The sequence below is a fragment of the Hydra vulgaris genome, chromosome 01 (assembly GCF_038396675.1).
Source record: "Hydra vulgaris chromosome 01, alternate assembly HydraT2T_AEP".
NCBI classification, from domain to species: domain Eukaryota; kingdom Metazoa; phylum Cnidaria; class Hydrozoa; order Anthoathecata; family Hydridae; genus Hydra; species Hydra vulgaris.
The window spans coordinates 68,223,853-68,245,759 of record NC_088920.1 but is presented as its reverse complement, the minus strand read 5'-3'; the positions used below and the strand labels follow the sequence as shown (position 1 = coordinate 68,245,759).

Genomic DNA, 21,907 nt, shown 5'->3' with positions numbered 1-21,907 from the left:
CTTGCGCCCATTTTGTGTGGTTTTCTGCCGCTTCCCAACTTTCTTTTAATGTCAATATTGTCGTCAACTCTTTTAATATTATAAATTGTTTTTTCTTGCAACTTTCATTTGCATAAAATGATGCATTATGAATGTTTTTCCTTAGTCTATATTATCTAAATGGAAGTTTCCAATAAGCTTTCATTTGTTGTTTTCTTTAATTCCATCCATTTTATTTATATAATTTTAATTCCCAAAATCAGTATCAGATTATGAAATAAGAATGTCTAGTGAATATATTTAACTTCAAACTGCAAAAATATTCGAATTTGTTTGCAAGTTTCGAATGTTCAAAATTTGTGCAAATTTTTAGTAGCCTCACAAATTTTGTACAAATTTTTAGTAGCCTCGTGTTATTAGAGGTATGACTTTTTTGTGACTTCATGATCCCCAGTCATTAATCGATGATTACTAATTTTAAACAATTTTATGATCATTTTTTTTTTAATTTTAATATTTTTAATTGGAAAGTTATTATGTAGTTTTTTAGTATTTAAAAGTTTAAAAGTTACATCATAACACTCTAAATTAGAAATGAATACAAATAAGTATAAAATTAATAACTTAAATAAGCTACTGTATGAAAAGCTAATGTATATATCGAAAAAGTGTTTTGTAGTACAGGGTTGAGGGGGGGGGGGATTTTTTTTTTTTTTTTTTGCATTAATTCAAGCCCTGTGGTTACCTAAACAGCAGGATGGGGTGAAATTTTGTTTCATTTAACTCAGGTATTTTGCTTTTTTGAAGAATCTAGAATATATCCTATAATGAAATTTCAGAAAATACCTAAATTAAGTAATGCAAGATGGAATTCCCAAGCAACACTAGTTTTTTTAGCATTTTTTATTCTACCAGAGAGAAGAGACTAACTACTCGACATTTGTAGATTCATCTCTTACAGGTGGTTGGACCATAGGTTTACTGACCAAATGTACAATACAAATGATTATTAGTCAACTACGTAGCAGTTTACACTGCCACAAAAAAGCATTAAGCTAAGTGTTAATGTAAGTATATAATAAAAGTATTAATATAAATACTTATAAAAGTAAAAGTGAAAAAGTAAAAACACAAAATTACACAAAATTAAATGTTATTTAATATTTAAACCACTTTAATTAGTCATGAAAATTATTTAATATGTTTATGCTGATGATAAAACTTTAAATATTTTTAAAGAGTAATTGTTATTTTAAAAAGCTATAAAACAACAATAAAACAAACTGCAAAGTTGTTTTAATACTTGTTTTAACAATATTAAGAACTTGTGTTAATGTAAAACAACTTCGTTACGCTGTTTTATACAGTTTATAACCTTAAAAACATAAAAAGGAAGTAAATAAATAGAATTTTTCTAATTAAAATTTAAACATTCAATTAAAATTAAAACATAAAACTTTATAAAAATTGTCATAAAACTTTAAACTTCATATTTGCGCAAAAACATGCCATAGACCATATAGATTATAGACCATAGGAGTCTATAATCTATAGACTGAACAAGTAAGATCAAAGCAAAAAAACATTAGATACCACGTTTTTATAATTTATTGTTTCTTGATCTAGTGTACTAACAAAAATTTAAGTATAATTTGGTTTTTCATTCAAATGGTTCTTATAAAAAACCATTTGAAAACTTAAAAACTTTTTAAGTTGATATTTTCATTCAATTTTTTCATTCAATTTGTTTTGCAACAAAAAGTGAAACAAAAAATTTGGTTTAATGAATCAAATTATATTTCCTTAAGTTTAAGAAAATTTTTTTTTTAAACAAAAACTAATCGCTGAGATGTGAAAAGCCATTGCAATTCACAATACGCTTAATTCGTGCCCTTAACCACTTCTTTGCCATTCTTGAAATTCTTCCTGAGTTGTTTGTAGTTTTTTACATGTTCTGGGATAAATGGATATTCAATATTGAGCAACATGTTGTTTTCTCCAAGTTCTTCATCCATCCATGAAGGACCAGTCATGAACATAATGTTGACAACCAATGAATTGTGTTTTTTTAGTTTCTTTTCCGGAAAATATCCTATACTTCTCTATAAATTATATTCATTGAGAATATCTGCTATACCTCCAACAACTTTCTGCTTTTCCATCTGATAGATCTAGTGCTTGTAACTTAACTTCTATTTGTTTATTATTCAACAGTAACACTCGATGTTCTTAATTTCTAATACATCAAAGTGCAGTGACCAGCTTTCTAAATGTAGTGTTTTCTTCATTGGTTGGTTTTTGGTTGTAGTTTTGGCTTGCTGTAGTTTTTTCTGGTACTGTTCTTTTGATTCTTCAGACTCTTGATTGATTGATGACTTCACATTAGACTTAAATTTGGAAGGTGAAGTTGTGCTGTTACCGTTACTGTTGTTGAAGTAGACTTTGAGGACATTTTTCTTCTTTTAGATAGTTTTTGAACTAGCAGCCTTTCCAGTTGTATAGCTGACCTGTTCTTTGTTTTCAATCTGGAGATGATAAAATCTTTTTTCCTCATGGCAGAGCCATTCACCATCATTTATTGTGGTGTCAAAAACTTCAATCAATGGATCGTGTTTTCTTTGTTTTACAAATTTAGTGTACATTTTTAACACTTTATCTAGTTTTTGTATGACTTGATTTTTTATGTATGAGTTGATAAATGTTGAAAATTTAATTTTTTTGTTATAAACTTGTAACTTCTTTGCTTTATGCGTTCTTATCTCCCTTTGATAAATTCTCCCAACAACAGATAGCGACCAACAATTCAGATTTTAAGTGCTATCCTGCTGTTATCTTCCAGTGTTTGTTCTTCTAGTGGAACACTTCTTCTTTTCCTATGTAACTCATAAAATCATACGAGATTCATCATCCATATTCTCTTGTTTTTTTCAGTAGTGGAAGCACTTTTTTTAATAGGAAATTATGATTGAAGATAATACGTGTTTTTGATAGTATTTGCTGATGGTGCAGTTTTATTTGCTGATGATGCAGTTGTATTTGAAGATAATACTTATTTTTAAAAGGCAATAATCATAAATATAAGTGCTCTTGTACTTTTATATTAATCGACATCTGGCATATAATTATTACTATTGCTCAATCAGCTTATCTAAATCTTGGTAATTTCCATAGACTTCTAGAAAATTTTATAAAGTTTCATAGATTTCTAAAAACATCCAGAACAGTCCAGAAAGTTGCAGAAATTTCCATAAGATTCAAGAAATAACTAGGCTTCAGAAAGTTATAATGCTACTGCATGCAAGTACTACTTATATACCATATTAAAAATTTTGTGTTGTGGGTGACCTTTTCTCATTTTCATTACTTTGATGTACCAAAGCTCAAAAAAGCTATAAGTTAATTAGCAATTCAACTAAATTTAAATAACCAAGCATAACATAACTGCATACCTGCTTATCAAAACATTTTATTACAAACATTCTCACCTTTACTTTTACCTGACTTTATTATTGTTCTATTTTGTCCAATCATATTTTTTAGATGTTCTGGTTTTTCCTAGCAGCTCTTTTTCCTCTTTTGCATAGTTGTAGAATTCACAACATGGCGATTTAAAATTCACAACTCATTGAATTATACATTTCACTGTGTCGATAGAAAGCGAATTATGCTCATCTGTCCATTGAGTTTGAAATAATGAGAACATGCACATTATGCGGTAGAATGGCGAACAAGTATTGGCACATTTCAATTGATTATCTTTTTTTTGTGTCTCCTTAGTCTTTATGAAATAGTGCAACCGTTTATCATGCACATCTTTCATTTTCCATTCTTCACATGGTTCTCTTTCAATAAAAGATTTATACATAACTTGCTCACAAATAGAATCCGTAAAAAATATATCCTTTTCACTGAAATATGTAATGGTTTTTGCAACGTTTTCCCATTCGGGTACTTCATTGAAAAGCATCCACGAAAAAACATCATACTTGGCCATTCGAACGGACCATTTTGCCAAATAAATTTATTCCAATGCTGAAAAAATTCAATATATCATTTTCAAATTCTTCTTCTTGTGTTATAGTAATTTTATTACGTTTTTTTAGTTTATTGTATGCTTGGCTCGTTTGAATACCTAAAAACTTGTTACTTAATCTTTCAGTTAATTATTTTTTCAAATCCTCCAAAATATTTTTTACTTCCATAACAGTTATAATCAATTTTTCGAGTTTCCTAACTTGTTTTTTCAAACAAACACATCTAATTGTGTACAAATAAAGTGTATATTTCTGATAATGGATTTTTGAAAAAATCTATTATTGCTTTTGAGAGATTTTCTTCTTTCAAGAAAACATTCTTTAATGGTTCCCACAACTTTAGCATTTTTTCAAATGCTGGAAAGAGCGATAACCACCAATGTAATACTATGTTGTTAACTCAGTGGGCTCGCAGAAATATTTAAGTTTTTTATTCCTTGCTGTTTATATTGAAAAAAATTTATAAAATTTTAAAACTACAGATTCTATATCAGTCAACAAGACATCGGCAGCAGTAGAACCTGTATAAGAATAATGTGTGCAGGACAACCGACTCCTTTATGTTTGCAGACAATGTTTCTTTTAATTTATAAAACACATTATTTATTCTGTGCCTTTCTCTCCCTCCAAAATTAGTATCAGTATTATCAGCCCCAAATGCCACCAGGCCTTTTGCTAGAATATTATAATTGTTCAATGTATCTCTACAAAGTGCTGTTATTGTATTGGCGGATTCATTAGGCAAGGTTTGTAACTCAAGAAGTTTAGCTTTTAGACTATCATATACCATGAAATAATGGATGAGTATTAGAAACATCTTCATTTATTTGTGGTTACTTGAATTTGTAATAATTCCATAAAAAGGAACCTTTTATAATTCCGGTTTAATTATCTCTACAGAATGAGGTGCTAATAGATTTTTAATTAGAGCAGTTGCTTTTGTTCTTGCAATGTCATTGCTTGCTTGCAATTTTGGAATCTGAAAACATGATGGAATTGAGTTTAGTTGTACAGTCTAATGAACTTAATGTCTGATGTTGTTTAACAGTTTTATGTGCAGTTAATTTTGCAGCACATATTAAAATATCTCCTGGAAAATTTTGTGTTATTAAAAAAGACCCTCTTGATGATTATGCAGACATTAATCTGGAACTGTGATTACCTTATTTAACGTGATCTCTTATGTTTGATTTTCCACCATGACTCACTGATATAAAAATATTGCAAATTAATCAAAATGGTTCTAATTCATTTTTCCCTTTTTTAATACTTTTTTTGTAAAATCGTCAAAAAAGTGACACTTTCTTTTTGGCATGTTTGTTAAAGTACTCATCAATTTTTTACAAATTTTATGAATTATAGGAGATTTTTTAAATATGTCTAATAATTTTTTATTGACCGGGACAACTAGTCCTTTGACAAGGACACTGAGACACAGAGCTTAAAACCGGGACATGTCCTGGTGTACCGGGATGTATGGCAGTCCTATATTAGCACCAATTATAATAGTTTTTAAACTCTCTGGAAAATCAGATACTTAAAAAAAACTCTGCATTTATCTGAAAAGTTTACCAATCAAAATGAATTTCAGCATTTTATATGTTGTTACAATGTGGAAGATTTTCTAATGAAAATTGACTGCCAAAAGTGTTTAGTATTGTTAACTTGTTTTTATTTTTATTTGCTTTCTTGAACTCTTTAAATAAACTTTCCTTGATTTTCATTTAAACATTTTGGCATAGATAAAAAGTTGAATTTCGTTAAAATAGTTGTTAAGAAGTAATTATTGTTGTTATTATTGTATTACAAAAGTTATTTTAACAAGTTAAAAATTTTTGTACCAATAAAATTGAATTTAAATTAGATTGTATTTGAATCAATTATACTAAAAGATATAAGTTAAAACAACTAGCTTTTGTGTAACTGTTTGACTTTATTTTGTTATATTTTTTGTTTTTGCTATATTTTATGTTTTTTTTTTTATATTTTATATTTATTTTTATATTATATTATTTTTTATATTCTTATATTTTATGTTTTTGTTTTATTTTATGTTTATATTAAATTTTATGTTTTTTGTTAGACTGGAGGCCACAAAGAAGCATAAAAATATGCAGTTGGGGAGCAGAGGAACCAGGTGTACTAGGATCTTATGAGTGGGCTGATGTAAGTAGTTACATAAAATTTTACAAGTAATTTAATTTTATTTAAACTATTTATGTATTAAAAAAAAAGATCTTCCTACGTTTATTTTTATTTTTATTTGAATAATTTTTTCACATAAATTTACACTGTATTTATATATATAGCGTATGTTTTTACATGTGTATATATACATGTGCTATACAGTTATAAATTTTTGAAACCTTTTGGTTTTATAGGTGAAATTTTGTTTAAAAGTAAATAAAAAGTCACTTATATATTTTACTTACTTTTAAAAAATAGGTCTTGCAGCATGACTCTTGACTTCACCCTGGCTCTTTTATATCAGAAAAATAATTTCTCCCAAAAGTATATCAACCCGGGTCTCAAAAAAACCAGAATCTCTTTTATTAAAAACCTTTAAAGCAAATTTTTGCTATAAAGTGTATTTAAAAAATGATCTTTTCAATTTTTGTTTTAAAATGTTGTTTTTTTTAAATACTGTTTTTATTATTCAATTTTATAATCAAACCATCACAGATTCTCCTAAATCTAGAATTATAATAACCTGCCACTAGCCATACCAGATTTTTGGTATGGCTAGTGGCAGGTTCAGCTCAATCAAAAAAATATGTTAAAAGTCAAAAAAATCATATAATCAACTTACTTTGAAACTTATCAAAAGAAGAGTAAAAAAAAAATTTGACAAATAGCTTGAAAAAAGGTTTGTGATTTTTAAATAATTTGAAGGTTGAGAAAGGACTGTTTACGATTATCATAGACAGTGTTTTGAACATTTGATAAAATTAAGTTAAATAACCTCTTTTTCGTTTTGGTTTAACGGGTATTTATATGATTCTTTATATATATATATATATATATATATATATATATATATATATATATATATATATATATATATATATATAATAGCAATACTGATGAATACTGATTTTTAAATATTTTTTTTCTAATAATTCAAATTATATTTTTTTAGGAACACAGACAATTTCTCATGAATAATGTTGTTTTGTATATTAATGTTGACATGGCTGTTGAAGGTTTTTATTTTTATTTTTTTTATATTTAAAAAGTTAATATTTAAATAAATGAGTTTACCTTTCTTTTTCCAGGTAATTTCAGTGTTCGTTTACGAGCTTTGGATTATTATGCTAAGAATGTTTATGAAGCATCCAAAAATGTATGAATTCTTTTTGAGACCATTTCATTATTTTACACATCACAAATTTCTTTAAATTCTTAAATCTTTGAATAAATTTAGTTATTTTTATTATTTTAATCCTTTAACCTTTGAATAAACTTGATTTTTTAATTTTATTTTTGGGTTTTTAATATTTGTACAAATACCAAATACCCCAAATAGTGACCCCCCCCCCCCCCAAATATTTGTACAAATACCAAATAGTAAAATGTATGAAAAAAATCAATTGATTTCAATTCAAATTTGAGCTTTTATTTAAGAAGTGATATTTTAAAAATACAAGCATATTCAATTTTTTTTCTTTCATTCTATTACGAAGTTTAGTCTTGAAGTTTCCAGCTACAAAAAAGACTCTTTCAATGTCTGTTGATGTTGCTTGCACAGTTAATAAGGCATCGTAGATCATCTGAAGTTTATGTGTACGTGCTTTTGTTCCTTCAAATGACTTAATTTCATTTTCGATCGAAGTTTTGACTGTTTTCTGATGGTTTACAAAGTGGTTGATAGTGTCATCAAGCTTGGATGTTGTATTTGAATCATTTTCATCATCATTTTCCTCCAACAATGATTCTGCAAATAGTCTTGTATTGAGTTCCTTAATTTCTTTTCTAATAGTTAATTTTGACGAATATTTAAAATAATCATTTTCCTTTGGATAATTACCAGTGTGAAGAAAAATCAATGTTGATATTAAATCAACATTTCTTCGTGAAACAATCTATTATGTCTTTAACTTTAGTTTCAATGCTGTCATCATATTAACCTTCAAATTCAATTATTGTAGTCTTTACAATTTCTTTCAGTTCATAAAATCTCTGCAACATAGGAAGTACACTATTCCATCTTGTCTTGCAGTCAATTAATAGAGTTTACTCTTTTCCTGTTGTTTCTTGGACATTTTCTTTAAAGTGAGCAATTTTCAATGGAGATTTTCAAAATTTTCTCACATATCCACGAACAACTGATATAACATCAAAGTAGGATTTTTCCATTGGTAAAGAGCTTTCTTGTTCATCAAAATCTAGTTTTTCATCAAAATCTTCATCTTCATCATCAAGCTCAACATTATCATTATATTCATCCATCTCTTCACGATCTTTTTGATATAAACAGTCAACAATAGTTAAATTTATTCCATGATTATAATAAAGTTGACTTTCAAATGGCATCAAAGTGGCATATTTTTTCATTACGGAAGCTCCATCGTTTATAGTTGAGACAATATCTTCTGAAATGTCAAGTTTGATGTCCTGGAGTTTTTTTCTGACAATTGTTTTCAATTTTTCAGCATTAAAGCTACCTGATCCAACAGAAGTTAATGAAAATTGTTAGATTCAGTGCCGTTGTGAATTTTGATATTTAAATATCTCTTGAATGTATTATCAGTCCACTCATCAATTATTGTACTAAATTTCTTTCCCATGACTTTAGACTCTTGAATTTTTAACACAAGTTCATTAAAAACTTTTTTGTAGTATTTTTCAATGTCTTCGCAAACTGTTGATCTTGATTTAGGCATTTGATGACCGCGTGATGACAAATATAATTTAGTAGCATCCAAATTTATTATTTGATTAATTGAAAATTCATCTTTGGCTGCACATTTTGATATTAACAACTCTCTAGACTCGAACTGTAAAACTTGTTATTGAATGTTGAAGTTTTTGATTACTTGGACCTTCTGTTGATTCTGATGTATTCTTTCTTTTAAGAGATATATCCATGCCATGTTTCAATTTTAAATGATTCATCAAATTCATTGTTCCATAATTAACAATCGTACAAACTTCATAACAGTTGCCAACTAGACATTTTGCCTGATTTTTACAAAATGTTTCCACACATCACTCGTCATTTTCTAAATAAAATTTTAGTTTAGTCAACGTAACCTAAAAAAGCATGAGACTCATACCTAGTAGTAGTATTTATAGTACTTCTTTGTATAATTTCAACAGTTACTTGATTAAATTCACAATTAAACAAAGATAATTTTTAAAAAATTTCAGTAGTAGTGAATTAATTATGATATAAAATTCACGGAAATTGCGTAACTTGGAAATTGAAATAGAGGGCTCGTAACAAATTAGATTTTAAAAAATGTGATGGTTATTTTTTTAAAAAATGCTGAAAAATAATTTAAAGATTTTTGCACTATTTGTATACAAATATTTAGATAAAAATACAAGTATTTGGGTACCTCAAATAGTGCTAAAAACACCAAATACGAAAAATAACAAATAATTGGGTTCGACATCCCCATTTCATTCTTATTAGAAGTTAAATTTAAAAAAGTTATGATATTAGAGAAATTGTTTCATAAAATGTTTGTAAATAGGAAAATAAAATTGAGTTGCATATTGTTTATATTAGAATCAACAGTAGTTAATGCAACCTAACTGTTACTAATTTCCTTTAGATGTACTGTTACCAGCTTTGTTAATTTACATTTAATTAATCACAAATGTCTTACACAATTATTAAGTCGAAACCTAAATTTACACTAAGTTTGATTTGAACAACTTTTTCCTTTAATTTTTATTTAAAACAATATACTTTAAAATTTAAGTTGTTCTAAACTTCAAATTATTACTTTTAATTATAATTATTATTGTTCAACTTGATTTAAGGTTGTTTTAGATCTCCCTAATTCTTACCCTTTTCAAAATTCATCAGATTTGACAAATTTAAATTAGATTGCATTCTTTTAAATAAAACGATTGCACACTTTTAGATGAAATATCTGATCAAATTGACCACTCGCCTTATTATGGCACTACTTACTACTACCCTAAAATTGATTGGGATTCATTTCATGATTTTCTTTGTGATTATCCTTGGCTGTCTCTCTGCTGATAAATGCACTGCTAACATAGCCTCATAGATTCATGCAGGAATGGAAGCTTTTATTCCTTCTTGTCGGCTCTAAGTAAGGCCTCACTCTACTCCATGGTTTTTGTGCAGCTGCTATATCTAATCGTAATCATTTTTTTCATCTTTTTCAAAAGAACAACTTTTTTTAAGAACAAACAGTTATTTATTATTGAATGAAATCAATGTAAAAAGGTGCTGTCAGATGCTAAGCTCCATTATTCTCACTTCACTAAATCTAGTATCTTATCTCAGAAATTAGGCTCTAGAGACTTCTGGAAAATCTTCAACAGCGTTGTTAACAAAGGTAGGTCTAACATTCCATCTCTCATTCATGGGACTGATTTTATTACCTCTCCCAAGGAAAAGGCAGAACTATTTCCCTAAAACTTTTCTTGCAGTTTTACTCTTGAATCTAATGCACAGACTCTAGCTGCCATTCCAGTTAAACAGGTTAACCCATTGTTAGGCATTCAAATCATTCCAGCTAATGTCAAATCTCAATTAAACTCTTCTATGGCTTGTGGTTCAGACAGCATTCCTGTCATAGTTTTGCAAAAGTGTTCTCCAGAACTAACTATTTAATAAGTGCTTGACTGAATCTTGTTTTCCTGCCTGCTAGAAAATGTGGTTTTTATTTGCTAATGACTCAACTTTACACTTCTGTCAAACAAAAATATACACACAGTTTGAGGTAAACGAAGGAGAAGAGTAAGGTTTGACTTGGAATTGTCAAGAGAGAATAAAAGTTTCCATGCCAACCTGAATCCAAGAAGTTATGTAAGAATCACATTTATAAGCCTCATTACTATTAATAAAATTGTCAAGGCCACATTTGGAGCTGTAACAAAGGGCTCCAAATGACAAAAAGTCTGCTCTTTTCAATCATAACAGTTGATCTTGAATTTGATTCTGTAACAGATTAAAGCTTGCAGTGGCTTTTGAATTTTAATTCCAACAAAACTCAGTTGTTTATTGCAAACAACTATCCTAACACTGTCTAAATATAAAAATAACTATTACAACACTCTCAACATTGCTATATTAATGAACGGCAACCCTCAAACTGAGTCCTTTTTTTTTTCAGAAACCATATATACAATTGATTGCAAATTTAGCATCTGTTAAGGGTGCTTCTCTTTATTCTGCTTGCCGTTTTCTTACTCCTGATTCCATTCTTTACCTCTAAAAATTTTCTTATTTGCCTCTGTATGGAATACTGTTGTCTTGAATACTTTTTTTTCTGAATTCTTTTGGATTGGTTTCTAATAGTGATCTTTCTCCTTTAGACAAGGACCAAAAACACATTGTAAACATAGTTGGACCTGCTTTATCTACCAAGCTTGAGCCTCTCTCTCATCTTTGTAAACTTTCATTTCTTTGTTTTTTCTACAAATACTATCATGGTGGCAGTTCAAAGGAACTATCATCTCTACATCATCATCATCTCACACCATGATATCATATCTAGCTTCATCATCCAAAACTCATTCTCACTTGACTTTTGTCATTAGGCAAAGTCATTTTTTTACTGTATCTATCCTTGCATGCTTTAAAATTTTTTAATTGTCTAGTTTTTTTTCCCATATCTTCTGTTTTTTACTTAAGTATACTCATCAAATGCAGGACTAAATTTATGTTTATCTCCAAGTTTCATTTTCAAAGAACTTATAACTTGTTTCTTGACTAATGTGAAGTATTTAATGACAAGATCGCGAACAGTTTGAGGACTTTGAGGGATTTGGTATCCCTGGGCACGAAATGCTGATCGCAAAGTGTTTTTTTTTAAGCAAATGTGCCAAAGTTGATTCTATCAATAGCTGATAGTGGACTTTTTTTCAGGTAGAGTTTTATGGTCATTTTTGAAAAAACTTTTAATTTGCGGTATTTTGGCCGCTGGAATGTTTGCTGTAGCCTTGGGCACAGAGTTATTGCATTTAAGAATTTCAACTTTGTGTTTTGTTTTTAAAAGCCTGTAATTGCTGTTGTTGTTAAGCCAGGTGTTTTGAGAATAATTTTACAGAGTTTACACTTTGAACTCTAAAATTCTTCAGAAAATTCGAAATAACCCCCCTGCCTCAGATCTTCTAGTTGTGCTTACATCTTTAACTCTTTAGAACTCTCTATTATCCTCATATTTTCCTGACTCTTATAACCATAACTTTTCAAGCTTTCTATCAAGCGTTGACTTAACTTTATTTTTTGTTTTCTAATAACTCTCAACTTAAGGTTGCTTGCAGCCTTGTTAGGAGTGAATTAGAATTTTTATTTTTTTTAACTGTATTTTTTTGTTTCCTGCCTAGGATGATGAATGCTGGATTTTCACCACTCTATGTATGGATTTTAGTTTGCCAGTAGCAGGGATGCGAAGTCCCAAAAGAACTCTGGCTTTATATCTCCATTTTTTCAGGTCTGTAATGTCTTGAAGCTCTAAACATGTTTGTTGACTTATGGTCTGCTATAAGAAAGAAATTTATGAGATTTAATGACTTGGAACTTATTGTTTTTAAGCCCGGAGTCCTGGTGTCCCAGAGTTCTTGCTGCCATTATACCTAAGGACTCCAGGTTAAAAAAATAATTGTTCCTCTTACCTAAAAGTCTTTTTTTTTTCCCTATTGATAGCCCATAAACTTTTTTATAATTTTAAAGCTCCTGGATACCAAAAACTAGGAAAAAGTAATCTTTCTGTGACTTTAAAATCCGGAGTCCTTTTTGGGACTCCACACCCCTGGCAAGTTGGCACGCTAAAATTAAAAATCAATCAAACCCCCAAGTTGCTCTTTATCTTGCTTGGAATTTTCCTACTCTTTATTTCATTCATTATCTCTATAAATCACTTATTACTAGTGTATAATGTATAAATAAGTAATATAGTGTATAAATAAAAATATATAAATCTCTTATTACTAGTATCACTATATCAATAAAAATCTCTTGCATGGAATAGCTACTGTATGGAATACTGTTGTCATATTTATGAACTGATTCTTCTTTTTATTTTTTTTTTATTTTCTAAACAAAGTCTTCTAACTGCTAAGCTTCAGCCTCTGTTTCATCTTCATAATATGTGCATATTTTTCACTTTTTTACCTTTGCTACTTATTAAATGAACTAACATCTCTGGTTCCATCAACCAAAACTCAACCTTAAACTACTTGTCAGCAAAGTTGCCTGTTTTTACCATGTAATGTCTGTCCCTTAATGTTATAAAAGTTTTTATTCTTTTAGTTTTTTTCATCACATCAACAGGGGTGTATCAGATTGGAAATTTTGAATTCCGGCCAGAACCGGATTTGACGGAATTGTTTAAAAAATTCCGTTCGGAACGAGAATGTTCATGTAATTTTTTACCTTCCAGATTTATTGTGAAAGCCTGCACCTCAGTATTGTGGCTACATAATATATTTATAACCAATAATATATATATATATATATATATAAATATATATATATATATATATATATATATATATATATATATATATATATATATATATATATATATATATATATATATATATATATATATATATATATATATATATATATATATATATATATACACACACAGAATATGATCCTAGATATACCGTCAAAATGGTTAAACATGGTGGTGGAAATATTAAAATATGGCGTTGCTTTTCATATTATGGAGTAGGTCTCCTTTTTTGGATCAAAGAAAATATGAACAAAGAAATATATTTAAATATACTACAGGATGTTATGCTACCCTTTGCAGAAGAAAGCCTACCTTTGATTTGGGTCTATCAACAAGATAATGACCCAAAGCATACAGCAAAGGTAGTAAAAAATTGGTTACATTACGAGAAAATTCGAATTTTGAAGTGGCCTGTCACCGGACATTAATCACTGGACATAAATCCGATAGAAAATCTCTGGGCACACGTTAAAAATGAATTAGGAAAACTTCCTAAGACCAAAATAAAGATAAGCATTGGAAAAACATTAAATACATTTGGAAAAACATTACAATATGTACATGCCAAAAATTAGTTGATACCATGCTGAAAAGATGTGCAGCAATAATTGCGAATAAAGGGTATAAAACCAAATATAAACTAAATAATAAATCATAAGTAAATTAATTTTTTACTTATTATTGTTCATTATTTCCAAGAAAATATGTACTTAATTTTAATTTACTTTTTTTTTGCACAGTAGATATTTTTAGAAATAATCTAATTATATCGGCTAGTAAATAAATTTTATTTTTTAGTGGTTTCCTTACATTAAAAATATAAATTAATAATTAAATTAATTGTAGAATAACTAATTATATAAATTAGATTACTATCAAGTACTTATTTTGGACGAAAATTATTTAACAATTACCTATTATTTTGCACATCAAATTATTTAACAATTACGTATTATTTTGCACACCACTGTATGTATGTGTATATATATATATATATATATATATATATATATATATATATGTGTGTATATATATATATATAAATTACATTATGTTTGTTAAGAATTTTGTATTTTTTACCTAGGTTTACCCATAGTTCTTCATTGCCCTGTACGACAATGATTTTTTGGTTTAATTAACACAGTCTGGGTTAGGGTAAAAAAAAAAAAGTAAAAAGTTAATTCCATTAGGCAACAAAATCTCATAACAAGCTTGTCATACTTGTTGCTAGCTGCTATTGCTATTGATAGTTGTCAGTATAGTAAAGTTGCAGTAACTTACAGTATATCATATGTACTTACATTACATCATATGGTAACTTGCAGTATATCATATGTACTGACATTACATATGGTAACTTACAGTATATCATATGTACTTACATTAAATATAGTAACTTACAGTATATCATATGTACTTGCACTACATCATATGGTAACTTGCAGTATATCATATGTACTGACATTACATATGGTAACTTACAGTATATCATATGTACTTACATTAAATATTGTAACTTACAGTATATCATATGTATTTGCATTACATCATATGGTAACTTACAGTATATCATATGTACTTACACTTACATCATGTGGTAACTTACAGTATATCATATATACTTACATTACATATGGTAACTTACAGTATACCATATTTACTTACATTACATCATATGGTAACTTACAGTATATCATATGTACTTACATTGCATATGGTATACTGTTGCAGTATAGTTTTTTATTAATACTCATCATTTAAAAAAAAAAAATCAAAATAATCTAAAGTGTCGAAAACAAAAATGTTTTGTTATTTTGCCTTTTAATTTTTTTAGCTTGCTTCAGCTGATGATCCAAATAAAACTTTATATCAAGATTGGATTGAGAAGTCTGCACAACTGCTAAAGAAGCCGTTATCAGATGTTAAAGAACCAAAGTAAAACTATTAAAGTTTTAGCAGCAGGGTGAAATAAAATGGTGCAGGGTGTTAAAATGAAAAAAAAATTATTTGTTACACCACTTGTAACTTCTGGTTTTATGTTGAAATCACAAAAAGTTTATTAAAGCTTTTAAATTACTTTTCATATGCATTAGTAATAATGGAATTCTCAGTTAAGTTAAATATCAAACCGACATTGATTGAAAAGAGAAATTTAAAATTAATAAGTAGTTAAAAAAACTAATAAAATGGAATAAAGATACTTTCAACAACTTGTTTTTAACATGTGATTGAGAACATGAGTATCGCTGTGATAGGTTGAATTTTGGATAGTTTTAAGTTGATTTTAAACAGATTGGGGAATTCACTATGTGAATTCCTTCATCCTTGCACAATTTAAATAAATGAAAATTTATGTGGCTTGGATGACTGTCTAAGAATATGAAAACAGAAAATACAATATCAATTCGCTTTCAATTCTTTGAATATAATCTTGAAAGGATTATTAGTTTTGTCATCCAGATTCAGTTTGAGTGAACAAATAATTGCCATTGACAGTTCTAGAAGCATATGCAAGATCTTCATTGTGTAAACTTTTCTTTCAAAATAACCTGGGTTTTTAACATAGAACCATTAGCTCCAAAGCATTAGCAGACAGTAATATTTTCTTTAGGACTTGATGAATATAATGATTTATAAACTCTCTTTATACTCTGATTCAATTCAAAATTTGTCTCATTGATATTGTAAAAAACATCTAGATGATCAAGGATATAAAGTTAATCATTCTTTTCTAAAAAAATTTAAAAATTGTCAAAAAATCTCCTAATTCTGCTGATTGGAACCATTGCTGCTGCTCTTCTAATAGGTTAAGGGGTATGAAGAACTATTCCAGAACTTATATGGAATGATTTTACCCAATATTCAGTTGGAAGTCCATTTTTTAAACTGTGGAATTTCTGAAGATTTACCAAGTTTCCAAATGTCTGAAGCAGCCTTAATTAAATCATCTTTCTTTATAGTCAATACTCAACTTGTTTCTCTGTGCAGCGGCCTTGTTCGTCAAGGTTCGTGTTTCGGAGTTACAGAGTTGATAGAGGGTGATAACCACAAGTAGCCTCCTCATCTGTAGTGGCCTTCTCGGCTTTGGGGAGGTGAATTATAAAAAAAAAAAATAAAAATAAAAAACTTCTTTTCAAATTTTGTTTGTTGAATTTTGAAAATTGTTGTTTTGTCTTGTTTTTTTTTTGTCAGCATTTTATTTAAATTTTTATCTCATTAATAGCAACCAATAGCAGTAACGGAACATTTTTTGATGTTTACTTCAAAAAATGCTGGATCCGTTACTGCTATTGGTTGTTACTAATGAGGTAAAAATTAAAATCTGTAATTTCCATACATGGAGCAAACTCCAAACATTTGTATGTTTATAATTATGTCAAATAATGATGCTCTGCAAAAAATTGCAATGATTTGAGGCTGAGAATAAAAAGCCTTTAAATTTATCCAACCCCCCTCCAACCTAATTGTGAGAGGCAACAAATTGATGAAATATTTTTTGCACTATTCTCAACTAGACTTATATTCATCATTAAATTTTAAGTTTCATAGTATTATCTCTCAGCGTTCAAAAATTAAGACCATATAAAGTTTAAACTCCTCTTAATTTGAGGGGTTACAAATTTTATAGCATTATAATTTTGGAACGCTGAGAGATAATACTATGAAACTTAAAATTTATCGATGAATATAAGTTTAAATGAGAATGGTACAAAAAATATTTTATCAACTTGTTGCCCCTCACATTTAACTTGGTGGTGATGAAGTTAAAGAGCATTTTCATTCCCAGCCTCTAATCATTGCAATTTTTTGCAAAGCATCATTATTTGACATAAGTATAAACATAAAAATCTTCAACACCAAAAATTGTGTCACTAACCAATAGCTAACTGATTTTGTGCAACCTTCACTAATATTGTGCAACCTTCACTAATATTGTGCCACCTAGTGCTAACCTTTATTAATATTGTGCCACCCTAGTGCTAACTTTCACTAGTATTTTGCCAACCTAGTGCTAACCTTCACTAATATTGTGCCACCCTAGCTGATTTTGTACCATTCTAGCTGATTTGGTACCACCTTACCTAATTTTGTTTTACATTACTATTATGTATTTTAAAAAAAAATTGCTAATTAAATTTGAAATTTAAAATTAAAAATTAAAGTTTACTTTAGAGATGTGCTTTTATAAATATTAAACAACAGTGGTGAACAAGTGAATTTTTAAGTAATGCTTTTTTTTACGTTAGTCACATTTTTTTTATTCATAAATTTTATTTCAAGAAACGATATGATTACATCAGGAAGTGATTATAAAGCATTGTGGCATCTTTATGGCGTTGCTAGTGGTGACCTTCGTTATTATTTTAGTACTGTAAGCAATTTTATATTTATAATACGAATTGTTTAAAAGAAATTTATTGAAAAAAATTTGTTTATTTTATTAGATTGATTATCCATTGCTCTCTCAAAATCCGCAATATCATACACGCTACGAAAGCTTTGATTGGATGACTAAATTTGTTGATCCTTTTTTTAAGTATCACTTAACTATTGGTCGATTAATGCTCGGATCTGCACTATTAGCATCCGATAAAATCATTGTTCCTCTTTTTGTTGTGGATTATGTAAATCAAGTCAAGTTTTTTTTAAATAAATTTAACCAATCATATGCAGCTATGCTTTCAAAGCAGGGAATTTCGTTAGGTTAGTGTAAAAGTTTCACGCAAGTTAACTATATTCATTTGTTAAATCGAAATTTTTTTTGCAAAATATTTTTAGACTTTGCTAAAGCCAAATCAAACGAACTCCTTCGTAAAGCAGAGGCATTTCAATTGTATGTGGATAGCTTAAACGAAGAAGATTTATCAAAGTAAGAATATCATTTTTTATTTATTTTGAAAACATAAAAAACACAAAATAAGCTTTTAAATTTTTTTATCACGATAAAAAAAAAATCTCCAATATAAACCTTTCGATAACATCAAGAGTCTAAGTTTGAAGTGTGTGTATCCAATATAATCAAATACATATATAAAAATAATATGAAAGGTTAATATTTGAGGTGGTTGTATTCAATATAAACCCTTCAATAATATAAAGTGTCTATGCTTGAAGTGTGTGTATTAATGATTGTAATATCGTGTTTACTGGTAAATTGCAAAAAGTTCAAAATTTGTTGTTTAATTACAAAAATTTATCGGTAACATGTTACCGGTAAGTTTTTTTCAAATTTTTGAAAACATATTCTGTAGTATTTCTCATTCTAATTTCAAATATGTAATCTTTTATCTTTTATCACGTCTGCTTCAAAAATTAATTGGGTTTAAATCTTCAATGTTTTTGTGTAAAACTCCAATATCAAATAAAAAACTTTGTAAAATAAAATCCAAATAAAAAACTTTGTAAAAGAAACATTTTTTTTTTAATATTTTTTTAGTTGGTTTTTTATAAAAAGTAATCTTTTCATTTATTTATTGTATAAGCGAATTTTTACATAGAAAATATGAATTTCTTAAATTTAATGTTAAATAAAGTAGACATAAGATACTGTAATCGAAAGCAATATATTTATATTTGATTTAAACGCTTAAGAAAACTTAAGTTTTTTTTCTTTTTCTGTTAAAAAAAGTTGTTTCTTTTTTATTCAAAAAAAGTAATTTTTTAGAAGCTGGTTTATTTTTTAGAAACTAGTTTGCTTTGCGCCAAAATTAGATTTTTGTTAGAAATAAGACTTAAAAAAGTAATGATTTGCAAGTTACTCTACCTAATAAAAATTCTGTATTAATAATATTTTTAAAACCAGCAATTTACTGATTCACCGGCATTTTAACTTTTATTTAGGGGCCGTCCATAAGTGTGTACGCTCATAGTGGGAGGATTGGGGGTCTTCAAATAGCGTAAGAAAGCGTAAGGGGGGGGGGAGGGGTCAATATGAAAGATGTACGCACTATTTAAAAAAAAATTTCTTAAGTAGTATTTGTTTTTCTAATTTATCACAATTATCAAGTACTTGTTAAAAACGAAATGTTTTTGAATAAAAAAAAATTAAAAAAATAATAAAACCATACCACCTCATCATTGTCCATAATTCGTCAGCTAAAAAATAGAAAAGTTTTCTGACTAAAAATTATAGTTTGTCGACATAAAAGGTTTTTCGGTATAGAGAATGGCGGGTATAGTGTCCCTCTATACACACATTCCACCCCTTATGCTCTCTCTCTCTCTCTCTTTCTCGCTATATATATATGTGTGTGTGTGTGTGTGTGTGTGTGTGTGTGTGTGTGTGTGTGTGTGTGTGTGTGTGTGTGTATATACACACATATACAGTGCCGTGATTAATGGTTTGAAGGACCCAAAATCTAATTTGAAAAATATTTCTTAGTTTATACAGCTTTTCCTAAATTAAAACTTTTTAATTAGCAAAAAAATAAGGTGGTTATTTCAAAAAACGTACGTGCTTTTTAGGGGTGGACGTACCTGCTTTTTAGGGGCTTAAAAATGACAACTGGGAGGGGGGGTGTTAGAGTGATATTTCTAAATTTTTGCCGTACGTACTTTATGGAGGACTTTTTACCAAATTACCAGTAATAAAATATAGGTAAAGATAGGTAAAATCTAAAGTGTACTTATTTACATTTAAATGACACACGTGTCTATATATTTCGTTTAGTCCTTATGTTGTTCGAAAAATCAACGACAAAATAATACATTTTGAGAAAAATTTTCTTGTTCAAAATCTTATCAGACGTGTCGGTGTGGCGTAAGTAGATTTCTTGATAATCTAATTTGGGTAAGTGACTTTAATAATAAAAAGTTGTGTTTCAATAAATATATTTTGTATAGCCACGTAGTATACGCCGACACCTCCTTTAAACTCAAAGATGAGAAGTTTCCTGGAATCGGAGAAGCTATATATTTTGCATCGAAAAAAAAAACAGACGATTGGGATTCAGTTCGCAAACAAATTACTATGCTTGTTTGGTGTTTTGATACCGCTAATACATCTTTAGATTTAGATATTGTAAAATAATTTTTTTATTTAATTATCTTTATAGATGTTATAATTTTTTAATATTTTCACACCAATGCACAAACACACACACACACATACATACACACACACACACACACACACACACACACACACACACACACACACACACACACACACACACACACACACACACATAGAAATAAAGATAAAGATATATATTTTTTTACTATTATATTTGTATGTTGAGCTAATAGGATGTTATAATAAAATAAAGGTTTTTATTTGTATGTTTTTATTAGTATTTTTTCAAATAATATTTTAAAGGACTATTGATATCCTCGTTATCAAATTATAGTATACAAAAACCGTTATAAAAGCAAGACAAAAGGGAATCCGTTAATGACGAAAAATTAGTTTCTAAAACGATATTGTTACATTACTGTAATTCTGATTTAGCCCGCTACTTTTATTACTGTAATCCTAATTAATCCCGCTACCTTAAGCCGTGGATGCTGTATCTTCATCGCGTTAAAACGCTGCTCTAATTCCGTTCAAGAAGGACCTATTCAGTCATATTTACAAGACTGATGCAATGAATAACTAGTTGATTAATCTGAAAAATATGTTTACCGGATTTTTGTTTTGTTTTTAAAATTTGCCATATTAAATAAAGTAAAGATGGCTTAAGTAATAGGGTTTGCGTTTTTCACTTTAGGCCATTAAAACTGATGACTTAAAATATTTTAAATTGTAAAGTCTAATTATATATGCATGTATGTAAAAACCACTGTTTGATGGTCTGCATTTCGCTAGTGAGGAATAAAGGGGTATTTTTTTGTGTTATTAATGAGAATTACATATTTATATTTTAATATTTTTTAAAAACTGGAATAGTTCAACTTTATTTATATGTGGCTTTTGATTACAATTACGAATTTGTTATGAGGTTTTATTGACATCCAAAGCTTAGTTGTACTTCGGCATTTAGTAAATGTTGAAGGTTTGGTCTTTTTTTTTCTATAATATTCTTTTTTTAAGTTTACACATTTTCTATGCATCTGCCAAAATTTATTTTTTGCAGCACATCTCTTTCTTGCAGCACATCTCTTTTTTGCAGCGCTTTTGGTACCTAAATTTTATTTTTTCCTCTTGAAATTAGGAGATAGAGGAATGATGGATAAGAATTTAAGGCTTTTTTCGATAAATTTAACAATCCCATTAGATTTAGT

The 21,907-nt window shown here is 28.3% G+C and overlaps 1 protein-coding gene across 1 annotated transcript in view; it reads left to right on the top strand.

Annotated features, from left to right (window-relative positions):
* Window positions 1-20,951, top strand: part of LOC101234552 (glutamate carboxypeptidase 2) — a 57,335-nt gene extending 36,384 nt beyond the window's left edge. Inside the window, exons 10-18 of the mRNA XM_065789019.1 lie at window positions 6,097-6,179; window positions 7,153-7,216; window positions 7,289-7,356; window positions 15,519-15,619; window positions 17,966-18,056; window positions 18,130-18,388; window positions 18,464-18,554; window positions 20,355-20,444; window positions 20,528-20,951. Coding sequence (XP_065645091.1) covers window positions 6,097-6,179; window positions 7,153-7,216; window positions 7,289-7,356; window positions 15,519-15,619; window positions 17,966-18,056; window positions 18,130-18,388; window positions 18,464-18,554; window positions 20,355-20,444; window positions 20,528-20,714 — 1,034 coding nt within the window. The 3' untranslated portion in view covers window positions 20,715-20,951. The remainder of the gene's footprint in view (window positions 1-6,096; window positions 6,180-7,152; window positions 7,217-7,288; window positions 7,357-15,518; window positions 15,620-17,965; window positions 18,057-18,129; window positions 18,389-18,463; window positions 18,555-20,354; window positions 20,445-20,527) is intronic.
* Window positions 20,952-21,907: the final 956 nt, after the last annotated feature.